This window comes from Hydra vulgaris, chromosome 14 (assembly GCF_038396675.1).
Source record: "Hydra vulgaris chromosome 14, alternate assembly HydraT2T_AEP".
Taxonomy (NCBI): domain Eukaryota; kingdom Metazoa; phylum Cnidaria; class Hydrozoa; order Anthoathecata; family Hydridae; genus Hydra; species Hydra vulgaris.
The window spans coordinates 20,985,498-21,010,783 of record NC_088933.1 but is presented as its reverse complement, the minus strand read 5'-3'; the positions used below and the strand labels follow the sequence as shown (position 1 = coordinate 21,010,783).

At 26.8% G+C, this 25,286-nt stretch overlaps 1 protein-coding gene across 2 annotated transcripts in view; it reads right to left on the bottom strand.

The window, feature by feature from the left end:
* The window catches only part of LOC105844068 (Fanconi anemia group D2 protein), a 119,391-nt gene that overhangs the window by 32,040 nt on the left and 62,065 nt on the right, over positions 1-25,286 (bottom strand). For both annotated transcript variants that reach the window (XM_065817679.1, XM_065817680.1), the window contains 10 exons: positions 24,643-24,777; positions 17,578-17,712; positions 17,156-17,443; positions 15,543-15,662; positions 15,327-15,400; positions 13,948-14,067; positions 13,532-13,644; positions 13,346-13,461; positions 7,460-7,571; positions 5,343-5,460 (listed from right to left, as the gene is read on the bottom strand). In XM_065817679.1, the coding sequence (XP_065673751.1) occupies positions 5,343-5,460; positions 7,460-7,571; positions 13,346-13,461; positions 13,532-13,644; positions 13,948-14,067; positions 15,327-15,400; positions 15,543-15,662; positions 17,156-17,443; positions 17,578-17,712; positions 24,643-24,777 (1,331 nt within the window). The remainder of the gene's footprint in view (positions 1-5,342; positions 5,461-7,459; positions 7,572-13,345; positions 13,462-13,531; positions 13,645-13,947; positions 14,068-15,326; positions 15,401-15,542; positions 15,663-17,155; positions 17,444-17,577; positions 17,713-24,642; positions 24,778-25,286) is intronic.

Genomic DNA, 25,286 nt, shown 5'->3' with positions numbered 1-25,286 from the left:
TAGCCGGAGCTAGAAAAAAAATTTACAATACTTAATATATTATAATTTTATGCTTACATCTACTATTTATTAAATACTGGTATACATCTATATATTTTTAAACTCTAATTTACTTCCCACAAAATTGCAAGCAACCACTATAAAGTAATGAGTTAATTTAAAAATAGAGAATCAGTTAAAATTCTAGGAAATGTATAACTGAAGACATAAAAAGTTGTAATTTGTATAAAAAAGGAAAACATGAAGTTGGGTAAGAGTTATAAGATTTTTTCGAAAGAAATGCAACCTTATAACAACAAGAGAGTGGCTCGAGCTTGGCAGATAAAGCAGGTCTAATTACATTTACAATGCGCTTTTAGACTTTCTCTGAGAGTAAGAGAGTTGTTATTTGTCAATATAGGAATGCCAATAATACTTTTTTGCAGTAAATAAATGAGTTTTGTCTAACAAAAGTTCAGAATTTAAATCCATAAACCACTGCAAGCTTTAGGCTGTTACGGAAGAGAGATCAAATGTAAAATCAGCTGCTTGTTCTAAGCAATTAAAAAATGAAGATTTTTTGTCAAGACAAAAGTATAAAGTTGAGTCATCAGCAAATAGAGCCACTTTAGATTTCATTAAGATCGCTATTGTAGATAAGAAACGATACAGGAGCAAAGATAGAACTTTGTGGTACTCTTAAAGTTACTTGAAATAAAGAAGAGGATAGGTAGGCATTGAAGATAGATAGGTAGGTAGGTGAAGTGTAGGCCTTCAAGAATAACTTTACTACTGCAGTTAGAAAGAAATAGTTTAATAACGTCAAAACCTTTATATAGAAACTTATAAGAAACTAATAACAGAGTGGAGAGTAACCGTAGGATACTTAGAGAGGTCAAAGTGTTTTCTAGAGTTTTGAAAAATTGGAACCGCTTATTGAAGAGAGTTCTGGAGAACACTTTTTTAAGACTATGATGGAAATCTTGTCTGAAGCACAAACTTTAGAAGTGTTTAACTGAGAATTAGTTTTAGTATTGGAAGCCATAGTAATATCAATGTTTAGCAATGGGTTAATCTGTTTAACTGTCAGGAAGAGTATGGCCATTATATTCATGAGTTAAATTAGAGTAAGATTTCTTTGCAAATAACTCTGCTTTATACTGGGGAAAAGTAAAAAGATGAGACCCATGAATTGATATTAAATGTTAGACTTACTTTAGTTAATGACACTGTTTAAAACTAACCAATAGTCTCTCGAACCTAACATCTGAGATAAGATACAAGATTTAGTAAACTGAGAATAACAGAGCTTTACACCAGACAGGACTTTATTTATACAATAGCTTATTGCAATAATAAAAAAGACATTAGTCTTTCTTATTATTATCTTAAGAGAGATATTCATATAAAAAAGATAAAAACTAGTAAATCAAAAAAAAATTCTTTTTTCAAATCCATGCTTTATGCAAGCAGAATTCTATTGGGCCTAGAAATTCTTTTTTAGTTATCTTTTGTAGAAGGAAAAATTACTGTTACGTTTTTAAATTTTTTTTTTTATTAATTCAGTGTTCTTATGGGGAAATACAAATTAAATTTTTGTTAACTTAATAAACTTTTTTTTTTGGTCAAATTTTTCCATTTCCTTGTATTGTCATCGAAAATGATTAAGTGTGCAAAATTTGAGCAAAATTGGTTGAGAAAAAAGCTTTCAAAAATTGATTTCAAATTTTGTGGCACACAAACATATATATATAGAAAGTAACCTTATATAAAGCATGGAAGAAAAAGTAGAGCGTTTTGAATTTTTGTTTTTTAACTTAATAACTTAAGACTTAAAAAACAATAGGTTTTGAATCGCTGCGCTTTAATGTCTTCGAAACTGCAAATAATTTGCAAATCAATGATTTTTGTGACGTAATACGCAATTCATATCAAATAAATAAAATGTATGGGGAAATATAAATTAAATTTTTGTTAACTTAATTAACTTTTTTTGGTCAAATTTTTCCATTTTCTTGTATTGTCATCAAAAATGATTAAGTGTGCAAAATTTGAGCAAAATTGGTTGAGAAAAAAGCTTTCAAAAATTGATTTCAAATTTTGTGGCACACAAATATATATATATAGAAAGTAACCTTAAATAAAGCATGGAAAAAAGATTAATGTTGAAAAATATGGAGTAGAATGAGGCTTGACTTAAAACTGAAGAGAAGTAATAAAAGCTTCTAAACTTTTATTCGAGAAGGAATAAAACCTTCCAAGATGCACTTTATGCATACATATTATGGATATACAGATATATGTTTGCTATTCATTTTGGATGCAGGCATACAATATCTTTTCATTGTTACATAAACTTTAGTATTATATGGTGTAGTATTTGCCGAAAGAGAAGATGATCAGATGAATGTGTGGTGTGACTCTAGCAAGACAAGAAAAGGAGGCATAATCTTAGACAGATTAGAAAAAATGTTGTATCAAACAACGTTTGTTTGAAGATTAAAGTAATTTAGGTACCAACATGTAGAGAGGTAGCAGCTTTAGTAGAAAATGGCTGTGGTAGAAGTAAGAAAATTTGTAGAGAGTGCCTTACATATTGTATGAATGAGCTTTAGTTAGGAAAAAAAAAGCTCTAGACTGTATTAGAGAAACAGCTTAATTGAGGAAGGCTAAAGCCTGATGATGATGATGATGATAATAAAGAAGATGATGATCATCACCATCATCATCATTGTCAGGCCTTCCTCTTCTCTGCTGTTGATGATGATGACGATAATGATAATGATGGTGATGATGATAATGATGATTATGATGATCATGTTGATCATAATGATATTTATATATGCATATATATACAAAATTTCAAATAAAAAAAAAAAAGCTTTAGGATGTATAAATGTTTATATAGCCCCGGTCACAAACCCAGCCCCGGCTATATTTTATCAAACCTGGCCCAGGTCAAATATCAACCAATCTACAGACTTGATAATAGTAAATGGTCATTTACTATTATCAAGTCTGTAGATTGTGGCATATATTATGCTGACTTTTTGGCCTTCAACAAAATAGAGAAAGTGAGCTTCAACTAAAATTAAAAAAGTTTTTCTTGGTATGCATTTATTCTTTTGATTTAATCAAAAAAATTTAGCCCAAACGTTTATTTTATCATTCTCTTTAATATGAACGCAACATGTCTTGGAGGTTTGGGATTTCCTTAACCTTAAATCCAATTAAAGTGCCAATCAGACGCTTCATCAAAAACTCAAGATGAAGGACAAGAAAATTTTAAAAACAGAAAATGATTCATCTAAAATTGTTTTTTTAACTCTTCCAACAAACATTTTTGATGACCCTGAATTTGTTGCAGCAGTTGATTGAGCTAAAATATCCAATAACGAAGCAACATTTATTCCCACCAAAGTATTCAGTTCTTCACTAGGATGGAAAAAATCTTGTAAATACTGAAGATAAACTAATAAACAGACTTGCTATTAAGCTTTCAGGAAACACCATGGACTGTCTACAAGGAAAGATTCTTGGAATTCAAAACTTGAAACACCCTAGACTGTCTATAAGGAAAAAAAAATTTAATTCTAAGAATTATATTTGGAATTCAAAACTTTAAATCAAGAACAGCTGACTCATAAAGAAATGAATGCATTTGTTTAAGAGTGCTGCATTTAAAACAACAATCGAATGTTGAAATAACAATTATTTGTACAATTTTTTTATTTTATTATAATTTACCTCCCCAAGGCCGAGAAGGCCACTACAGATGAGGAGGCTACTTGTGGTTATAACTCTCTCTCAACTCTCTAACTCCAAAACACGAACCTTGACAAACAAGGCTGCTGCGCGGAGAAACAAGTTGAGCGCGGTACTACCAGGGACGTGGTGGGAATCGAACTCGGAACCTCTTGCTTATGAAGCGAGCGCTCTACCACTACACCACTACCGCATTTATTTACCCATTAATCTAGTGTTTGTTGCCAATTAGATGTCAACAAACACTAGATTCATTTAAAGCACTGCAATTCCCATAGAAAAGCATCTAAACACTCTAAAAATATTCTAGAATTGCTTGCAGACATTATTCCCATGACATCACGATTAAAGAATTATGTTAGTTGTTGTCTGGAAAAGATAAGTTACCTTATTTTTCATTGTTTAAGAGCCTACAAACAAAGTGGGATAAAGTTGTCAAGAAAAGTATAAGTGGTTATGCTACACTTAAAAATCAAGACCAATCGCTCAATTATATTATAAATGTGTGCAATTTTGCCCTGGATTAACATCTAAACAAGCCAAAGCAACATTGAAGTGACTACTTTCAATACCATTAAAGGTAAAATCTGCCATAATTCAAAAGATTTTGAAAACAAGCGAACTTTTAACATTCCAACTTCGAAAGCCCGTCATGTCTACACTTCCAAGAACATCAATGCAAGTAAAGAACAGTACTTTGGCTTCATTTGTTTCACCAGTTTATTGGACTCTTTTTATTCTTCTAGAAAATTCTTAACTCTTGCAATCACTAGATCAATGCAAAAAAAATCACAGCTTTAAGAAAGTTAACATTTTTGTTCAAAAGCACAAATGACACAGCAGAGAGAAAACTTGTAATAATCACAAACTATGCAAATATTTTCACAGATGATGACAACGAAAAAATGAGAACGGGTTTTGCACTTTCTAGAACAACTTCTTGAACTTGCTTTACAATAAATATTACATCTGCTGTTTCTTTTCTTGGCCTAAAACCAAACCTAATACTATTAATAAATGCATATTTTGTTAGCAATAATTCTTTCTAAATTCTTTAATACCTGTTCAAGTATTTTTATTCCTTGACATTTATCTTTGCCTCCTTTATAAATGTTAACCATCTAACTTTCTATTTCTAACCTACTATTCTAATAATACTGTTCTGGTCTTTGACCTTTTTGAACTCTTAGTTCTTCTTTATAGTTTATCAGTTGCTTTATTTATTACTTCAAGAAAGCTATTTTTTATGTTTCATTTATTATTGAGTGAAATCACATTAAAATTATTTTTGTAATTCTTTGTAATTTGTAATCAATTAACTATAATTTATGAAGAAATCAAATTAAAGTCATACTTTATAAAACACAAAGTTTATAATTTATAATAAATATTTATGACAAAAAGGATAACAAAAAAAAGCCAATTGCAATGTTAAATATTTATTTTTTGTATTTACTTTCAAAGTTGAAATAAACTTTAATTAGAAGTTTTATTCTAAGTAAAAGTAAAAAAGAAAGCATGAAATAATAAAAACAGTAACAAAAATATATCTAAATAATAATAATAACAATAATAACAAAATATATATAAAAAAATACCTTTTTTTAGGTTTTTTGAATAGTTTTGCATCAGCTAAAACCTTGATTGACTTTATACTAGACAAAAGATCATCATCAATGCTGTAGTCTACCAGTGGGAGTTTAAAGTTAGGAGTAACTGTTTTATGAAAAATAACAAAATACATGAATATATATATATATATATATATATATATATATATATATATATATATATATATATATATATATATATATATATATCCATATATACATATCCATATATATATATATATATATATATATATATATATATATATATATATATATATATATATATATATATATATATATATATATATATATATATATATATATATATATAAGTGCATATAAAAATGTTTGTGCATGTGTTACTAAGCTAAAAATAATTAAATTTTTTTTTTATTATTATACTTTTTTCATTTGCTACAAAATTACAAGTATTTAACTGTAAACTCATAAGTTTGGAATAACTTTAAAACTTTTAAAGTTTGACCAATGTAAACCAATAAGGAACTGTTTAAGGAAAACCTCCAAAAGAATTTCGGAAAAAAGCAAATAACTGAACAATTAACTCTAATGCATACCAACCTTTTCTTAAAATTTGTCACTGTTTTATTTTAATTGATGCAATGACATTTTTATACATAGCTAAGATAACTGGTATTAATCATTCTTCAAAACCTCAAAGTCTATCAAACTGCCTTTCTTGGTAATATTTTGATAACATTTTCAAGGTATCCAAATGTTATTCAAAAAAAAAAAAAAATTTTTTTTAAATATTTTTTCGAATTTGCTTTACAATAAATACATCTGGCTTATAACCAAATTGAATGTTATTGATAAATACACTGCTTCTTAAACATTGATCACGATAGACAAAAAAAAAGGTGAAAAAATGTGCCAGTCAAACCAGAAGAATGATATTCCTTATTTCAAACCCTATATTTGTATACACAAACAGGAAAAACAATTTTTTTCACTGATAAAAAAAAAAATGTTATCAATTTAATGCTCTTAGGATGATTTTCCTTAAATCTAATTTAAATTTTCTAAAAATTTTAAATATGAAAATTTTTCTTCTCCTTATCATTAACAAACAACTAAAAAACTAAAAATGTATATTAGTGTTTCATGTAGTTGTTACTACGAATACAATAACTATGAATGCATAATGAATGCATAAAATGATTAAGAAATTTTTTAACCATGTTTAAAAAATTTCTAAATCATTTAAAAAAGATACTATATATGGTTTTATAACAGATTTCCTTATTATTCTATTGAAGAAAAAATATTTTTTTTATTAATAAAAATACTCATTTACAGTTTTTTTCTAATTCAATTTTGACTACGATAGCTGAAACAATTGTAAGAAAGAACAGCAGTGAGATTATTTGAGAGACCACATTGTGTTTCAGAAATCACATCCTTTATAAATTCTGTTGCTGATTTTGTGTCACCTTTAACCTGGTTGTATAAGTACTGCCAGTACGTATACAGTACTAAATTTAATTAATGGATATTTTTTTGGTAGTAAGTACCATTTTTTATTTTTTTGTAACAATCAATCAACATACAATTTTTGAAAAAAGTGTGAGATCATTTAGAAATAGTATAAACAAATTTGAAGTAAACTCTTGACATCTGATATAATAGATAATAAGGTTTTTTAAACACTTGACATCTGATATAATAGATAATAAAATTTAAAATAAACAATTAAAAAACAATGTTAATAAAATAACAATAAAAAAAAAAAAAAATGAAAATAAATGAAAATAAAAACGACACAAACAAACAACCAACAAACTTTAAAAAATACAAAAGTTTTAAAAACTTTAAAAAGTCTTTTCTTCTTAAATGCTAATTCTTATTATTTAGATACTGTTATTTTATTTTTATGTTTATCAACCTTTTAAATTAATTTTTCTTTCTTGTTTTTTAATTTGCTTTTTCATTGTTCTTAGATCTATTAGTCTTTTTCTCAAAAATTAAGATATATCACTAAGATATGTCAAAAAAAAAAGTATTGCTTATTAAACAGATATTTACATAAGTGTTGCTTTTTTAATATCAAAATAACTTTTATTAGTATTTTTTGAAATGAAACTTACTAACTAAATGCAACTGCAAAGTCTCTGTTAACGCTACTAGGGTCTTCAAGCGACTTACAATCTTTACTTGTATTTCATAACTGGCAGACTCAATAGTGAAAGCATTTATAACCTAAATTTTAAAAATTGAAATAAAAAAATAAAAATAAAAAAAAAAAGATTTAAATACACAGGTTAAAAATTGACCATTTCAATTTGATTTTGCAATATTCCCCAAATTCTTATAGATTCTATTTAAGATATAAGTCTTGGCCTTATACATATTTTTACTAATGTTAAATGAGAATGTTTTGTCAAACATCAGTTTTTTGTAGATTCTGGTAACAGAAAATACAACATTTATGAGGCACTGAAAAACCACCACCCCAAATGAAATAAAAATGTAAAAATATTTTGGTAAAATCTTAAAGTAAATGAATTTTTATTACAAGAATTTAGATTAAGTTAGCAATACTAATTATAAGGTGATAAATAATTAGATTCAAGTAAGTTAACAAGTCTAAAATTTAAATTAATTTAATTATAATTTATATATCCTTAAATTTACTGTTGATACCTGTACTAATAAAATTACATGCAGAATTCATAATGCTTCATTTACTGTCAATGAAAGAAATTGAATTTCATTTTAAAAAATATCATAAACTTATTGACTTTTCAATTTTCTTGTCGCTTAACTAAAAATACCAGGTGTATACCAGTAAATATGTATAATAAATATATGCTTTATGAAAGCTGGAGGTTATTAGTTGAAAGTCATTTAAACTGCCACAGCGCACCCATTTTTCTCCATGACCTCCATGAATACCACTCTTTAGACACGCAGTTTCATTGCCCTCATCATTGTCCCTATCATCTCAAGCAGGAAGATTTTTTCTTAATACTACTTACTAGTACTGGTATACACTTGGTGTATATACCAGTATATGGTTCATATACCAAGTGTATACTGGTAAAGCATTGTCACAGTGACTAAAATGTTAAAGCTATGAAGTACCTAACTACAATATTTTATTTTGTTATACATGTAAAGTAAATTTGTGTCCTTCTAAAGCTGGAAAACCTCTTCCAACATCAGTTAAATAGAAATGTAGCAAAAGAACCTATAAGTGATTTCTAATTCAGTAAGAGCTGCAAAAAATGCACAATTTGCAAATTGGCAATTAATAAAATCTTAGGTTCTATATATTATGTTTATTTTTTAAAATTAATTTGAATTAAGTTCATTATGAAATAGATCTTTAAATAGAAATAAACACAAAAAAAAAAAAAAAAAAAAAAAAAAATTTAAGAAATGTAATAACTTCAGGGAAAATAAAAAAAAAAGTTTATAGGTTATTGGTGAAGATATGCATCATGGGAATGCTACCTTGAAAAGGAATCAAAGAACCTGGTACCTTCACTCTTAAATACAGGTATACAAGTATTTAATAAATTATGTTAGTTAAAATATTATTAGTATTAATGTAATTTAAAACTTAAATATTTTTTATTACCACCTCCTTTGCAAAACAAACTTCTAACTATCCTATTGTTTAAGTTCTGGGTACATTAGCGGTTAACATTCTAAAAAATATATATTTAGGCAATGAAATAGAAAAAGGGAAAAAAAAAAAGCTATTTTCTACTAAATAAAATTATAAAGCTTTCTTCATAAACAATGCGAATATTTTTGTAAGATACAAAGGTTCCAAAGTTTTCATAACTTTAGGTCAAATCAGTTTGAAACAGAAAGAGATATTGTTTTCAGAGTTTAACAAGTTAATTGTTTGAAATCGCTTTAATTTAAATCTAGTGTTTGAAGATCCTCAGACTGCTTTGACTAAGTGAAAGTATAATGCTTCCTGACTCCAAAAATGTAAAATTTGAAATTTAGCTATTTCGTTCAAGAAAATAAACTTGATTTTAAGTTGTAACCATTTTTGCAATAGAGCAAAATGACAATTTACAATAGGGCGAAATGACACCTTTTTAAATTTTTCATTTTTACAGCATCCAAAAACATTCTAAAATCTTTTTACATCTAAACGTATAAATGACAAATATGGTTATTTTTGCTCTAATTAAAATTTTTACCTAAAATTTTCAAGTTTCATCAAACAAAAATGTTTTTGCGCATCCAAAAAACTACTTGTATTAGTCAAAAAATTCCAGAAATTGGCAATGTACAGTCCAAGAAGAAGAATTTGTCAAGTGTGTATACAAACTTTTCAAAATGCCACAAAAAAAGAAGATTGCCAAAAGGGATCAGAGACCAATGTCGAGAAATGATGTTGGAATAAGATGAAGGAGAAAAGATGGAGGAAAAGATGTTACCCTTCCACCTTTGTTTGCTTTCTTATCGATAAAAGTCAAGCTAACAACATGAGATCAAGATTGCAACTGTATCGTTTGCTGGACTTTTAAAGATGAATGAAAAGACCCCTTTTTGACTATTCCAAACTGAGAAAGACAATATTCCCTAACGATGTGGTAACTGCTTGAGTCTTGTTGAAAGAGGTTTGCCACATCAGTGTATTTATTTCACATTTAAGAAGAATCTCAAACAACTAGCTACAGCAGATCCACTGGCTGCAGAACAAATTGCAACTCCAGTAATCTCTTCCAAACCTTCAAATCCAAGAGTTATTTTCAAAAAATCACAACCAAAAGGTGGTCAACCTCTCAAGGTTAAGACAGGTATAAAATGACATTCATTGTGAAACTTAAATTTAAACAAAAAGATATTTAAAAATGTTTTTTTTTTAAGAAGCTCAAGTATTTTTTTACTTGAACCAAGAATTAAAACTGAAGATTTTATACAAGTTCAGCTAAATAAAGGAGTGTCAAGTCACTGCATGAAGAAATTAGCATCAAACATTAAAAGGATTTCTTAAAGTGCCGCTTGGCGTCATTAAGCTAGATTCTCACTGTGATTTAAAGTCATCATCACATAAAAAACTTTTAACTGAGAGTATAGCCAGAGACAGCAGTGTCAAGCATTGAATGCTTGTGGCAATTTCAGAAGGACTTTAGCAGCTTCAGGAGAAAATGATAGAGGTAGAAGTAAGAAAACTTGGAGAGAGTGCATTACATATGAACAAGCATTAGTTAAGTAAATAAAATGCTTGAGATTGTTTATATTAGAGAAATAACATAAAAGAAGAAAGCTAGAACTTGATGATATTGTTGATGATGATGATCATTATCATTATTATCACCATGCTGATCATGATGATATTTATGTATAAATATACATGCATATATATATATATATATATATATATATATATATATATATATATATATATATATATATAAAATAACATGAATTTCGAATAAAAAAAATATACTTTAGGATGTATCAATGTTTATGCAACCCCAGTCACAAACCTGGATCTGGTCCCAGTCAAATTTCAACCTTGGTAACTTATCACCTGCTCCAAATAAAGTGGCCCTACCACCTTCTCCAAATGAGGGGAATATAAACATCTGAATATGATTAAACAATTTGGTGGATTGAGCTTTTTTGGTACAAAATTACTCTTTCTCAATTTATACCTATGTTTTCCTAGCTTAGCGCCACAAATCTAAGTCAGACCAAAAACATGCTTGCCATAAGAACAAGTTTTTTGCCATATTTGTTCACAAATTTGTATTTATACTTGTTGCTCACACTGCCATGAAAAATCAAACATTTGTCACCAAGAAGGTGACTAAAGTCACATTTTAAGTCTCATTACCCATAAAAATGCAGCCAATAAATTTTGTTAAAATTTGGGTGTAAGTTTGCATGCTCATGTTTCAGTAAAAGCATTTTGTCAGAATGATTTAGGTATTTAATTGTTTGGAAAGACTTGTAATTGTTGTATTTCTTCACTTTCCTTACCAAAAAATCAAAGACTTTGTATTTTTAAGCTCTTTTTATTAGATAAGCATTTCTTTAAAAAAAATAACTTTTTTACCACTGATTTGTTAAAAAAAAAATTTCTTCCCGATCATTTAGCTTGTTCGATGGATAAAGTCTTCTTATAACTTTTTATAACCCTTCCAGCAGTAGATAGACGAATTCTAATAGTTTTTGAGACTTGCTCGTAGTTCTATGATGGATTTTCTTCATGAATGTGCAAGATTTGAGCTTTATATTATGAATTTGAATGTCCAATTTTCAACTTGCTTTAACAACATTTTTATGTTTTTTGACAACTGCTATCATTACTTGATTACAATACTGTTATTGTTTTGCTTTTTTAAATGTGTTTTTTAAAATTTTGTAATTTTGAAAGCGGTTTCTGTTTCTCATTTTTTTCAATATCATGCTTAACTACTAAAATATTTTTCAATTTTTTCAATTTACTCATTTATTTGCGATTGGTGCTCTAAAATCATTGTTCCCAAAAATTCCCATTGTTTCCCCTAAAATCATTGTTCCCAAAAATTCTTTGTTCCCAGAATCTAAAAAAAATTACTTTTCAGCAAAATATCCATTTGACATCCATTAAATATTTGTATTAATTTAAGGTTTACAGAGTGCCTGAATGGTACCTTACTCAAACAATCAAATTTCATAGATCTAGATCATTGACAAATGTCACATTTCATAAAAAAATCATATCAATACTGTACCAAAAATATGCAGTTTTTGTCTGCTGTTTAAAAGTAACAATTTTGAACACATTAAATATTGAGGCATCGACATGTACTTGAGAAGTCATGAAAAATTTAAAACCTGCTCTTTTATACCTTTATTTATTTATTATTTTTTTTGTTTTTTGTGTTATTTGTTTGTTTTTATTTTAGGGGGCGAGGAGGGGGGGGGGGGGAGGCGGTTGAATGCAATAGTAGACAAGTGTTGGAACACTTAGCTCACAATTTAGAGATTTTGTCATCATTATTATTTGTATCATTCCAGTGGTGTCACACCCTAGTGACACCACTTAAATGATACAAATAATAATGATGACAAATTAACAATTATAACCATAATATGATAATTAAATATGCAAATATTTAGTCATTAAAAGTATAATATGTTCATAATAAATGACATTATTCAAATAAAAATGGCAATCATATGATAATACCCAGCAAACTGATAATATTCTGTTGACATCCCTTCACCGTCTTTCTCAATTTTTCTTTTAAACAAAAAAGTTAATCAAGAACTATTGTGTCTTAAACAAGTTTTGTGTTTTAAACAAGTTTTGTGTTTTTATTTTAAAATTTTGGTTTTTATTTTAGAATTTAGGGTTGAGAGAGAAAGAGAGAGAGTTGCAAAAATTAAAAAAAAAGAAATCCTAAACTGTTGTGGAGCTGAAGATAAAAAAGTTTAGATATATATAAAAAAAGAAATTTTTAACTGCTGTGGAGCTGAAGATAAAAAAAGTCTAGATAAATATTAAAAAAAAAAAAATGAAAGAGATCTATTACAACAAAATAAACTTTTTTTTTTTATATATATATTTTTTAGATTAATTTAAACCATTATGAAATTTGAAAAAAATTGATAACTTTTTTTAAAAATCCCTATATACTATATATTAGTATAAATACACTATAATAATAAAAATAACATATTACACTGTAACAATAAAAACTAATAATAGTAATAATAATAATAATAATAATAATAATAATAATAATAATAATAATAATAATAATAATAGTAATAATAATAATTATTATTGTATTATTATAACAATAATGACAACAACAATAATAGTAGCAATAATAATAATAACAAAAATAATAATATAATAATAGCATATTAAACGAACCTCCATAAACATTTAAGACTATAACACTAAAGCATATTAAAACAACCCAATATAAGCAGCTTAGACTTTAATATTAAAACAACCTCATATAAGCAGGTTAGACTTTTATATTAAAACTTATTAAAACAACCTCACGTAACCAGTTAATAGCATTTATAAATGTAGAGCAAACAATGATTCTATCTTGTTCATTCATAATTGGAAATGTTTCTAGTGTACGCTCATCAAAAAGAACCAATGGACAGCCTAAAAAATTTTAATAATAAGAGCTGTTCTGATGGTGATTTTTTAAAAATAATCTGACTATTATTTTTACCTAGTAAAGCATCAATACCATCCAAACTACCATTTTGTTTCTTTTCACAAACTTGTATCAAACGAAAATGAGAATGTAAATAAATGAGTTTATTTTTTGTTTTTGCTTGCGAGCTGTTGTAAAAATTAATAAGGAAACAATAAATCATACAGATTGAATGTGAAACAAAAATAAGTACACAGTGTATTTATGAAATAAGTAAATATACAGTCAATTTATAAAACACCGTAAGTATTCAGTGTATTTATGAAATATCATATCAAGATTCAGCAAGAATTAGCACAACAACAAGAAGACACACCGACACCAGCAACAATACAGTCATTACCACAATAACAATATTTTAGAAAAATTTTATTTCAGAAAAAGATATTTGGGGTAGACAAATTAAAACAGTAAAACATCATTAAACTTACCTAACTTTTTCGCCATTTTTATCCATTATTTTATTAATAATTAAAGGAAGTATGTTGATGGAGATTCCTCCTTCCTCTGTATGATCCAAATCAAAAGAAAGCTGCATCTGGTGGTCATTGCTAAAAATGTAATTAAAAAAAATATTGAACTGATTCTTTCTACAAACCTCAATAACTTATTACTTATTCTTATTACATTCCCTTATTCTCTCATACTCTCCATACTTGCCCATTTTCTCAAACTGCTTTATATTTTTTATTTACTTTTGTGTTTTTAAATGTTCAGAAATGAATTTAATTTAAGTACTTTTTCAGTTTTATATTAATTATTCTTTTCTAAAGTTATTTTAAATTTATAATCTTTTTATGTAAAGTAGAAAAACCCTTTATGCAAAAGAAAAAACAAACAATAAATTTAAATATTTTCTTTTCTTTACCTCCCTCAGACTAAGGAGAAACTCTTGATCTCTGCAAACAGAAAGAAGTGTTTGTAAAGATGAACAATGATTAAAATTTTTATGAAACCATTTCATATTACTTTATGCATTCTTTATTAGGTAAGTAGGATATTTTTTCATGTCTGAAATTTGATTACATGCTAATTTGTATCCAGTATTTAAGTGTGTAATTTTACAACTTGGAAATGAAGTTAGATGTGTATTTTGCTTTGTTAATAAAATTTTTTTGACACTTGAAACAATTTTTATAAACTTCTCTAGAGCATTTAACACAATAACATAGTATTGAGCAACTTAAAATTGATTGGAAATATGAATAACAAATTCGAGTGGGTTTCATTTACTTTAACACAGTCAATCTGTGTTATTTGTAGAGATTTAATTTCTCTGAACAAGCAAGTACTTACCAGTACACCACAGGATTTTATTTTAAGTTCTCTATTATTTTTTACCTTCTTAAATGACTTAAATAAGCCAAACATTTCAATAACTCAAATACCATCAATTATGCAGATAAATACCATTTATTATGCAAACTAAAAAAGGAAATCTAACCTCTAAAATTTCAAAATCCATAACTATAATTGTACATTTCCTGATCATTAAAATTTAATTGAAAAAGTTATTATCAAAGTTATAACTTAAAAGGTTGCTTTTATGTTTAAGATTACTTTTATGTTACATACACCACTACACCAGAGAGGTGAGACCTACACCACTATACTAGAGGTGGGACCTACATCACTATTACTACAGATTTATTTTAGAAATGATAAAAATGACATCGATTACAAAAGCCCTATGGACAAAAATTTTCTTGTGAAAAGGATCCTTGTACACCTACCAGTTTTTTTAATATTAAAACAAGTTAAAAGTATTTCAAACAACAAGTTAAAAGAAATCTCCTATTTATAAACATACCTTGTTTTTATAAATTCAACATCCAATAGGAATTCATTCTGAAAATCTATAAAAGTCTTCTCAGATATCCAGGCCTAAATTTTTTTTTCCAATATAGTTTTATTTAATTTATTATTTACTATAATAAAAGCTTTCTTAATTATTTTAAATATAAAAAATATTAAAATTATATATAAAACATATTACTGAACAAGAAAGTTTAAAAATTGATTCTACCAACAATTTTGGATCCAGTTTTTCTCTCAAGACGATACTTGCAAGTTCATCATAAAATAAAGACAAAGCTTCAGGTTGGACCTTAACACTCTCTTGAGCCACTGTTAAATATTGAATTGCCTTAAAAAATAAATACAATATATTTAAAGCTCCCCCTTCCTTAAAAAATATTAAGTCATAAAAGGTGATGCGTATGTTATCGGACAAAATAAAAATGTCAATTTATTTATAAATGAAAAAAAAACTATTATTATATTTTTTTATATAAAGTATTTATCTTTTAATAAAATTAAGTTATTTTTTGAATGAAAAAACACCACCATCTGCAATTGATCTCAATTTTGCTCTGACGTCTTTCATAAGCAACTGTAAAATATTAAAATCAATTGCTTGTAGTTTTAATTTAATTCAATCAATCAAAACTTGCTCTGTTGAAGTTTGCCAATCTCCCTTGTAAACCTTCTGTGCTAAATGTCAGCAAAAGTTTACAATTGTTTGTGCTTGAAGCACATGTGGGGAATTGGATTCTATATCAAAGTAATAGACATATTGGTCCATCCAATTTAGAGAATCTTTAGAATAATGAGAACTTGCTAAACCTAAAATAAATAGTTAAAGTCTCCATGATACTTGTGAATGAATGGAAGAAGTTGTATTTCTAAACATTTATCAATATAGATTGATGAATTAATTGCTACAGCCTTGGAAGTGCAAAATAATGGCTCAGATATACCACAGTCATATAAAGCTATCCAAATTAATAATTTTTTTGGAAATTTCTCTTTTCCTATAAAAATGAACACTTTCTGGGCATGTTTTTTTGTTGTTTGTATAGTATCCAGAATTTCCAGGCATGTTGTTTCCTGCAAAACAAAAGTTGGTTAACTAGTTTCCTAGAGTTGGTTAACTAGTTTCCTGCTTCTTTTCTTTGGCTTTAATTGTTGTTCTATAATGTATTTTGGAGTCTTTTCACGTTTTCTATATTTAATATTCATTTTTTTTTAAACTGAAGACCAATTGTTGATTGATTTACATTTTAAAACCTATTTTTCTCTGACTGACCCCTTTTCGATTGTTGATAAGCCTTGTTAATTTGGCTTTCTTTTCTCTAGTCCAGGATGTTGGACAACCAGGGTGCTTTCTATCAGAAAAGGATTGAACAGTTTTTAAGTCTTTTTAGGTTATCATATATTGTACTTTGAGCAAATCCTTCCTTTTCAAAATGATTTACGATTTCTTTTTTTTTAATATTTTTTTATAGGTTTATTTACAAACAACATGTTGAGTCGCATTCAAAAAGATTTGTTCAGTTGCATTTAATCTCATTTTAAATAATTTTAAATAATAAAGCTTATATTTTATAGAATGTTTATGCCTTCACATAAAACCACAAAAACAAATTATTATGCTCAAATAATTAAACTCAGATTTGTGCGATAACTTCTGTATCACTCGTTAATCATTATGATTATCATAATCATCATTATAATAATTATACAAAAAAATCATACCACATTTCATGTATAATATATAAAACAACAACTTGTATTAACTAAAAAAATAAAAATATAATATTAAAAACATAAAAATCGGAATAAAGACAAAGTCTGAACCTTTTTATTATTAAATGTGTTTTTTTCCAGTAATCTACTTTCGTTTAGTGTACTCTTCTCGTTAGTGAATTCTAAAGCGATTTTACCAAGAGTTGCAACAACCATCATAGCTCCAATTATACCAATTCTTTTAAGACGCCATATTGAACTTGATAGATTTCTGAAAATCATCTCTTGAAGATCATCATTTGAATCACAATTAACAGATCCATATGATAATTTTGCTAATACTGAAAACAATTTTCTCATTTGTGACACAGATATATTTTCAATAAACTCTCCAATTTTCTAAAATTATAACAGATTTAAATAATTCCCTAAATAATAAAAAATAAAATTTCTGTTATGCATTTAACTAAAGTAAATTAAAGTATAATCCTTGTTATACTTTTTTTTGTATTCATGTATTTTGAACATATTACCTTGATTGTAGCTGCAAATGAGCAAATCTTTTCGTAATGTTCAGACATTAGATAGCAAAGTATGGACATAGCGACCTCTAGCTCTGCACTGTGAGTGTTCCCAGTAATATGTGTGACTAAAGCTTCAACAATTTTCTGAAAATAATATTACTTATTTAGGAATTATTACTTCCATAATAATTCCTGCATATATTTAAAGCCTATCTTAATTATAGTTACTCTAAAAATTCCTAAAACCTTTTAAACAAGTTATTGTTCAATTTTTGAAATTTTATAACGAAAAAAGAAAAAATCAATTATCTGGATGAGGAGACAAATAAATGTTAATCTATTTAGATAGAATGAAGTATAGAAGGGGTCAACAATTTGGATAAAAGCAAACATAGAAAGGGGCGAATATTTGGATAGAAGGAAGCATAGAAAGGTTCAAATATTTGAAGAAGAGGGCATGCAAAATAGCAAACATGCTAGCAGTTTTAGCAACTTTTTTAATGTTACTATTAAATGTTATCAAAATGTTTTTTCAACAATAGTATACACCTGATTAAAAAATCAATTATTTAAACCAGAATATCAGAGATCACAAACTATTAGTGATACATGTCATAAACTATTAGATACATGTCATAAACTGTTAGAAAAAAGTGTTAAAATAAAAGTTTGCATGAAAAAAGTGTAAAAATGAAAGTACACGCAATGACATGGGTAAAAACTGTAACCATGTTGCTGCAGAAATGCATGTATATAGTAAAAGCTGCTGCAAGAAACAGTTTAACAGTTTAACCCTCCATGTAAAAGTACTTTAAATGAATGAATGGCTAACAAGAAAAGAAGTAAAAAGAAAAAATAGATAAGCACCTAAAAGACCGAGAGTTTAGTCTGAAAGATTTTGGTTAAAGAAGTGATAAGTAGCAAATATTTATAAAAACATCAAAAATAGAAATATAATATTTTATCAAATAATAAAGTTTCATTACTAAATATCAATGATATTGTTGCTACTATTGAGAAAAGTGTACCAATAAGCATTCTATTTACTGCAGTTTTTAAAGCCACCAGTTGACTTACCAATTATTGACAATGTAATTTTTACCTCTTCATCAAGCATTGAATTTTTCTATTTAAAGGTAAATATGAAGAGAATATAAAACAATTAAAATAAAAGAGGTAACACCTTTTAAAGCTCACAAGGTATCAATAAATATGGAAAATTTAAAAAAACTGTTGGTGGGTACCACAACTTGTCGCTTAACCAAAAAACATTAGGAATAACAACAATAACTAAACCCAATACTCTAGCCTTGAATTATGGTCGTGCCATGGAAGTGGAAATAGTAAAGGCAACTTGTGAAAAAATAAAAAGTCGATGTAGCACTACTCCCTTGCATGTTCTCCATAATTAGTAAGTCAATTTATGTACTGAAGCCCCAGACAGCTATATATGGGCAATTCCGCAAGAGTGACGATCGTAACACTTGACATTCTTTAAGCAATTAAAAATGAACCAAAAATGGAAATGACTTCATTTTTCCAGAAATGTGAAATACTATCATATAATTTAGTATACAAAAGTTGTTCTGAACAAAACAACAATGTCAGGTTTTAAGCAAATGACATGGTAAAAATAATGATTGCTACATGTATTTAGCGCACATTGATACTATTATATGCTGAGTTTCATAGTTTTTATTTGAATTTTTACAAGCATTTTTTTTTATTTTTTTGTTGTTGTTGTAATGGTCATAAGGAAAAGTCCAGTATTAAAAAATAACAAATAATAAATGACACAATCAATGATGTAAAAAAAGATGCATGATTATAAAAACCATGTAAACTATGTTTAATATAACGTGAAATATGTGACCGCCCGAGATAACTCGGGCGGTCACATATTTCATGTTTCATTATGTATTAGCCCAAAATAATTCATGAAAATAATCTTATAACAATATTATTATATTAAATCAACTAAGAATCAATCAAATTAATAATATTTAGATTTATAACAGACTTTTTTTTTATTCTTAATATATCAATATCTAAGTTCTAAGCATAAAAAAAAATTGATTTTTTTGGTGCATTTATTTGAAAAAATATCGGTCCTTAAGGGGTTAAAAAATGCACTTTACAACATTATCAAAGTTTCCAATTATAGTTTTTAGATACTGGGATTGTTTTTTTTGAAATAAGCAATCGCAGGCTGGATGCTATATTTATTTATAGTTTATAACTTTATTAAATTTTTAATTTAATTGTTGATGCCCATAATGCTCCCTGTTTCTAACATAGATTTAAAAAATCTTTGAAAAAAGTAAAAATAATAATTTTAAAATTGTTTTAACAGGTTAGAAATATTTAAACAGGTTAGAAATATTTTAACAGGTTAGAAATATTTTAACAGGTTAGAAATATTAGACAGTTTTAAAACCAAGAATTTCAGTTTTTTACTTGCCAAAAATTTGCCACTTTTGTAATATTTTTTTATGGCTTTCACTTCTTCTATTCGATTATATAGGCCCTCCTTAGATTAATATCATCTGTGTTGATCTGCCTAACATAAGCTTTGCACCAATTTGATGCTAAGAAGTCTTTAGCATTAAGACAAACAGTTTACAAAATTTTACATTATTCTAAACAAATTGCTTCAATGATTCTCCAAGACCATCAACTGCTACTTTACCGATAGAAAAAAATTCCAACATTAAGTAGCTTGCACAATACACAATTTTCTAACCATTTATTGCAATACAATGGAAAATATATTTTACTTGACAAGCACACAAATAAGTAAAACTACTATGATAAACACAACCACATGATTCAAGTGTCTTTGCATGTAAGAATGTATTTAGGCCTTAGTTCACAAAACTTAGTCAATTTAAATGTTTTACTGGCACTCTCTTCACAATATAGTTCATGCAGCTCCTTTAAATTCATAACTAAATAGCACCTTTTCTCCCTCAATAGAATCTTTTCTTCCAGGAGAAATTATTGATATATCTCCTGTTTCATAAAATGCTTTTATGAAAGAGAATAAATGTATTGACAGTGAATTACTTATAAAGGTATAGGTTTTCGATATCATCTCAAAGTATACATAAATATTTCTGAACAAACATTTTTTGATACAATGTAGTGTTAGCAGTATTGGTTTTATATAATAATCTGTCAGAGTTTCTGCCTGTGGTTTGAGTTTTGAAGTTATTGCATGTGCTGGGTTAGATAGGATTTTCTTAAATAATTTTATATTTGTTTTATCAATAAGCTCTTTGATATTGTGACAGATATTGAATTGGTGTGAGTTTATGACATCGATCTCAACAACTTTGAGTGATTGTTTGTGGAATAGTTGTAGCTCTTTTTTTGCTGCAATACTGCAATACGAGAGTATAGGGGCGCTGTACAGAATGTGAGTGCGTAGGATCTATAAATTTAAAGTAGGTTTAATTGAGTGTGACCAATTTTTTTAAGGCGCTTTAGTAAGTAGGGTACTGACATAATAGTATTATTAACTTTTATCGATTGATCATCCCAGTTAGGATTTTTGTTTATTAGGATTCCTAGGTACATGTAGCAATCAACTGATTTGAGTTTATAATTGAATACTTGTTTAATGCCCTTCTCATTGACAATTTGCAGTTATAAGAATTATCAGGCGTAAAGTTTAAATCGATGCTAGTAGTGAATTCAAGTTTTTTTTTCATTCGAATCAACAGACAAAAAAAAAAAAAAAAAAAAAAAAAAAGCATCAAAAAGACGAAAACATCTCTTTCTTTTTCAAGGCTTTTCTGTTTTTTGCTCTATAAGCTTTTGATCTTTCAGCATTAGATTTAAGCATTTATATATATTATATATATATATATATATATATATATATATATATATATATATATATATATATATATAAATATAATAAAGTGTATATATTAGAGAATCAATATTTTTGTAAAAAACTGAATTTCGGATTTTCGGAATTACAGGAGATGAAATCCGGAATTCCGGTTTAATTCCGGAATTATTATAGAAGAATTTAAAAAATATAAAGAAAAGAAAGTACATTATTTTTTAACATAAATGTATTTAGTTCAAAACAATAAAATCAAAACAAATTACAAAATAAGGAAATATTTCATATTAAAATATTTTTGAACTACATAAATAAAATTGCAAAATGAAAGTTCAATTTTCATTTTGATTTTTGAAAAAGCTTCTTAAAAAGCACAAAGTATCCAATGTTTTGTCGTTGAGCCTTGATCGAATTTTTGTTGAAAATGCTCCTGCAGCGGAAAAAGCGCGCTCTGACTCCACACTAGTTGGTGGAATTGTTAATAAACTTTTGTAAAGATCTTCCAAAAGCATTCCGCGGGATCCCCCTTCATCCCAAAATTTCATTTCACTGCGAATTTCGGAATGAATCGATGATTTTTGTAGAACTTTTGACCGTAATTCCGAGAGTGATTCCTTTATCTTTTGCTGAAGAATTTCCTGCAAGGATAACTGAGTTTCCAATGATTCAATAGGTTTATCGTCATCCATTTTAGTAGACTCAGATACTGTTGGGTCTATTTCTAATGCTACTTCACCACTAAGTCTTTGGATTAGGGATATGATAATTTTGGTTATTTCAGTTTTCGAGCGACGCAAAATGTTCTTGTGAATTTTGGTTTTACCCCCATTATGCAAATATTGAAGAATATCGGATACCACAGTTCTTCTTCGATTAATTTGAACTTCAAACTCTTTTTTCATTTCACGGCCAATTTCTTCATTCTCATCAAAATTTTCTAACACAAGCGTAAATGTTGCATCCGCAGAAAGTAAATTTGCATCAGCATGGCATAACGCGTCTACGGCTAATTTTATAGGCTTCAAATTTCTAGAAACTGTAGATATTATATTCCATTCTGAATCATTCAAAAATGTATCCGCTTTGATATCAATTATTGCCTTTTTTATTGAAATGTTAGACTAAAGCATAAATTCTTTTTTAATTGATTAATTTCAGCAATTTGCAATTGTTTAATTTTTTTAGTATAATCCATCACGACTTTCTGTATGCTGGTGGGTGACTTTGGAATATCACCGAATCCACGCATTGTTAAACATTTTCTTAAATCGTTTGACGTACAAAAACACGAAAAGGTAAACCATCAGAAGCAATCATTCTAGCTACTACGGCAGGAAAAGTTTCATCTTTTTTTGACTTGAAAAACTCAATGATCGTGTTCGTTTTTCTGGTTGTGCTCACAACACTATCTGTCTAACTGTCAGATGTAGATGTAGATGTTGTATTTTCATCAAACTTTCGCTTATTCAAAACTGTGTTGTGTTTAGAACGAAGATGTGTGTGCATGGGAGTTGTACATCCACCCAATATCTTTAAAACTTGCTTGCATTGCATGCATTTCGCCACCTGATTTGTTTTCCCTCGTAGAAAATATTTCCACACTGAATTTGATGAGCTTTCTTTTTAAAATGTCCATAAAAGTTTCTTCAGATTTATCTACCATACTTGGGTTGGGATTTAAAACAATAACAATGTAAGTCTACAAAATTTTTGAAACATAAAATTAATATGACTTACTTTTTCTGCTCTGCATACAATTTAATTTCTTAATGTTAATATTTCATTAAAAAAAAAAATTTTAATGCATTTGCAGTAGCCTAAGCCTACTAAAATTTAAATTTTTTGAATTTATAACAATGAAAGTACACAATGCTGCCATCTATAGTAAAAGATCTTCTAAATTCGAAATTCTAAAAATTTCAAAAAAAAACTTTTGTTTTGTTTTTATATTATGTATTTATTCCGTTTTAAAAATTTTAATTTTTATTACTAAAAACTGTTGTATTATACTACTGAGGATGACAACTTTGTTGTTGAAAAACGTTTTTAGTAATAAAAATTAAAATTTTTAGAACGGAAGAAATACATAATATAAAAACAAAACAAAAGTTTTTTTTGAAATTTTTATAAAAACAGTTCTAAATAACTTCAAAAATAAAATAAGAATTAAATAATCGAAATTCGAAAAATCCGGAATTTGCGTTTTTGAATCCCGGATTTTTAAAAATTCAAAATATGACGGAATTTCGGAATTCCGAAATTCTGAAATCCGGATTTGGATTCACTAGTATATATATATATATGAATAAAGAAAATATCTTTATATTATCATGTATAATATTGTATACTTGAAAGAGTGCTCAATAGATAAACTAGAGCTATATAATATATATGTTACTGTTACCCGCAATACCAGGAATTAGCTAAATGGTAATGTTTATAATATAATTTAATATTGAATTAATATTAAATTATATTATAAACATTAGCATTTAGCTAATTCCTGGTACTGCGGGTAACAGTAACATATATATTATATATATATATATATATATATATATATATATTTATATATATATATATATATATATATATATTATTGTTTTTTAACTTGGTTTCAATAATAAAAGTTTAAACTTTTTATACTAAAGTTAAGAAGCCGTTATTGAAAAACAAGCATATTACGATAGTCGTAGCGTACTAGGTAACATTATGTTGAAGATAAAAGATAGATAAGTGTTTTTACTAATTTATATATATATATATATATATATATATATATATATATATATATATATATATATATATATATATATATATATATATATATATATATATATATGTATAAAAAAGCAATTTTAAAACAAATTCTATAAAATAGAGAGCTCAATGTTCTTAAAAAAACAGAGCAATTATAAATTAGTAAAAAATCACTTAATAAATTTTTTTATTTAACACTGTGTTTCATCAATAAAGACTAATTAGAAATGAATGATCAAATTAATAAATCTTCAATTTATACCAAAATTTAAATTACAGGAAGTTGCAAATGTCTTACTATAAATTTTCACACATTTGTGGAATATGCTGACACTATTATAAAAAGAATTTTTTAGAATTGATTACTTCTGCTTTTTTAAAAAAAATATTTTTTAAGGGTGGGATTTAATGTAACTATTATTTGAGCTCATTTAACGCTTTTATTTATATCAACTCACCTGCTTAGACTCATTATTAAAACATATAAAAGATTTAGTGTACAGACAGGTTCCATAACTTGAAACAATAGCTTCAGGTGATCTAATAAATGATTCCGCCAAGTACAGGATTTCGTGCAGATATTCACTAAAAATCTATAAGATATTTATCACTTATTAATTAATTTCAAGTAATTAGATAAAAAAAAATTGCCCTAAATCTAAATTAAATTGAATAGCAGTATATAGCAATAATAGTAATAGTATCCAATTTGATCTAGTTTGAATGCAAGCATTTATGAATGTTACTGTTTTTGAATGCAGGTGTTTATGAATGCAACTGTTTTTGAATGTAGGTGTTTTCTGTGTCATTTACTAAACATGAAAATAAATATCATTTTTCAATGAATCAACAGAACTTTTTAAGTAAACACTAATGTTTTTAATGAACAGCATTGAAAATTATATAAAAATGTAATAAACAGTATTGAAAATGTTATAAAATGTAATGAAAATTATTTAAAACTTTATAAAAAAAATTAATGAACAATATTTAAAATGTTATAAAAATTAATGAACAGTATTATAAAAATAAGACATTTAGTAAAAATCGACTACACCATGTCATTATTAAGTTTAGTGACAAACCAAATTTAAGTCATAAT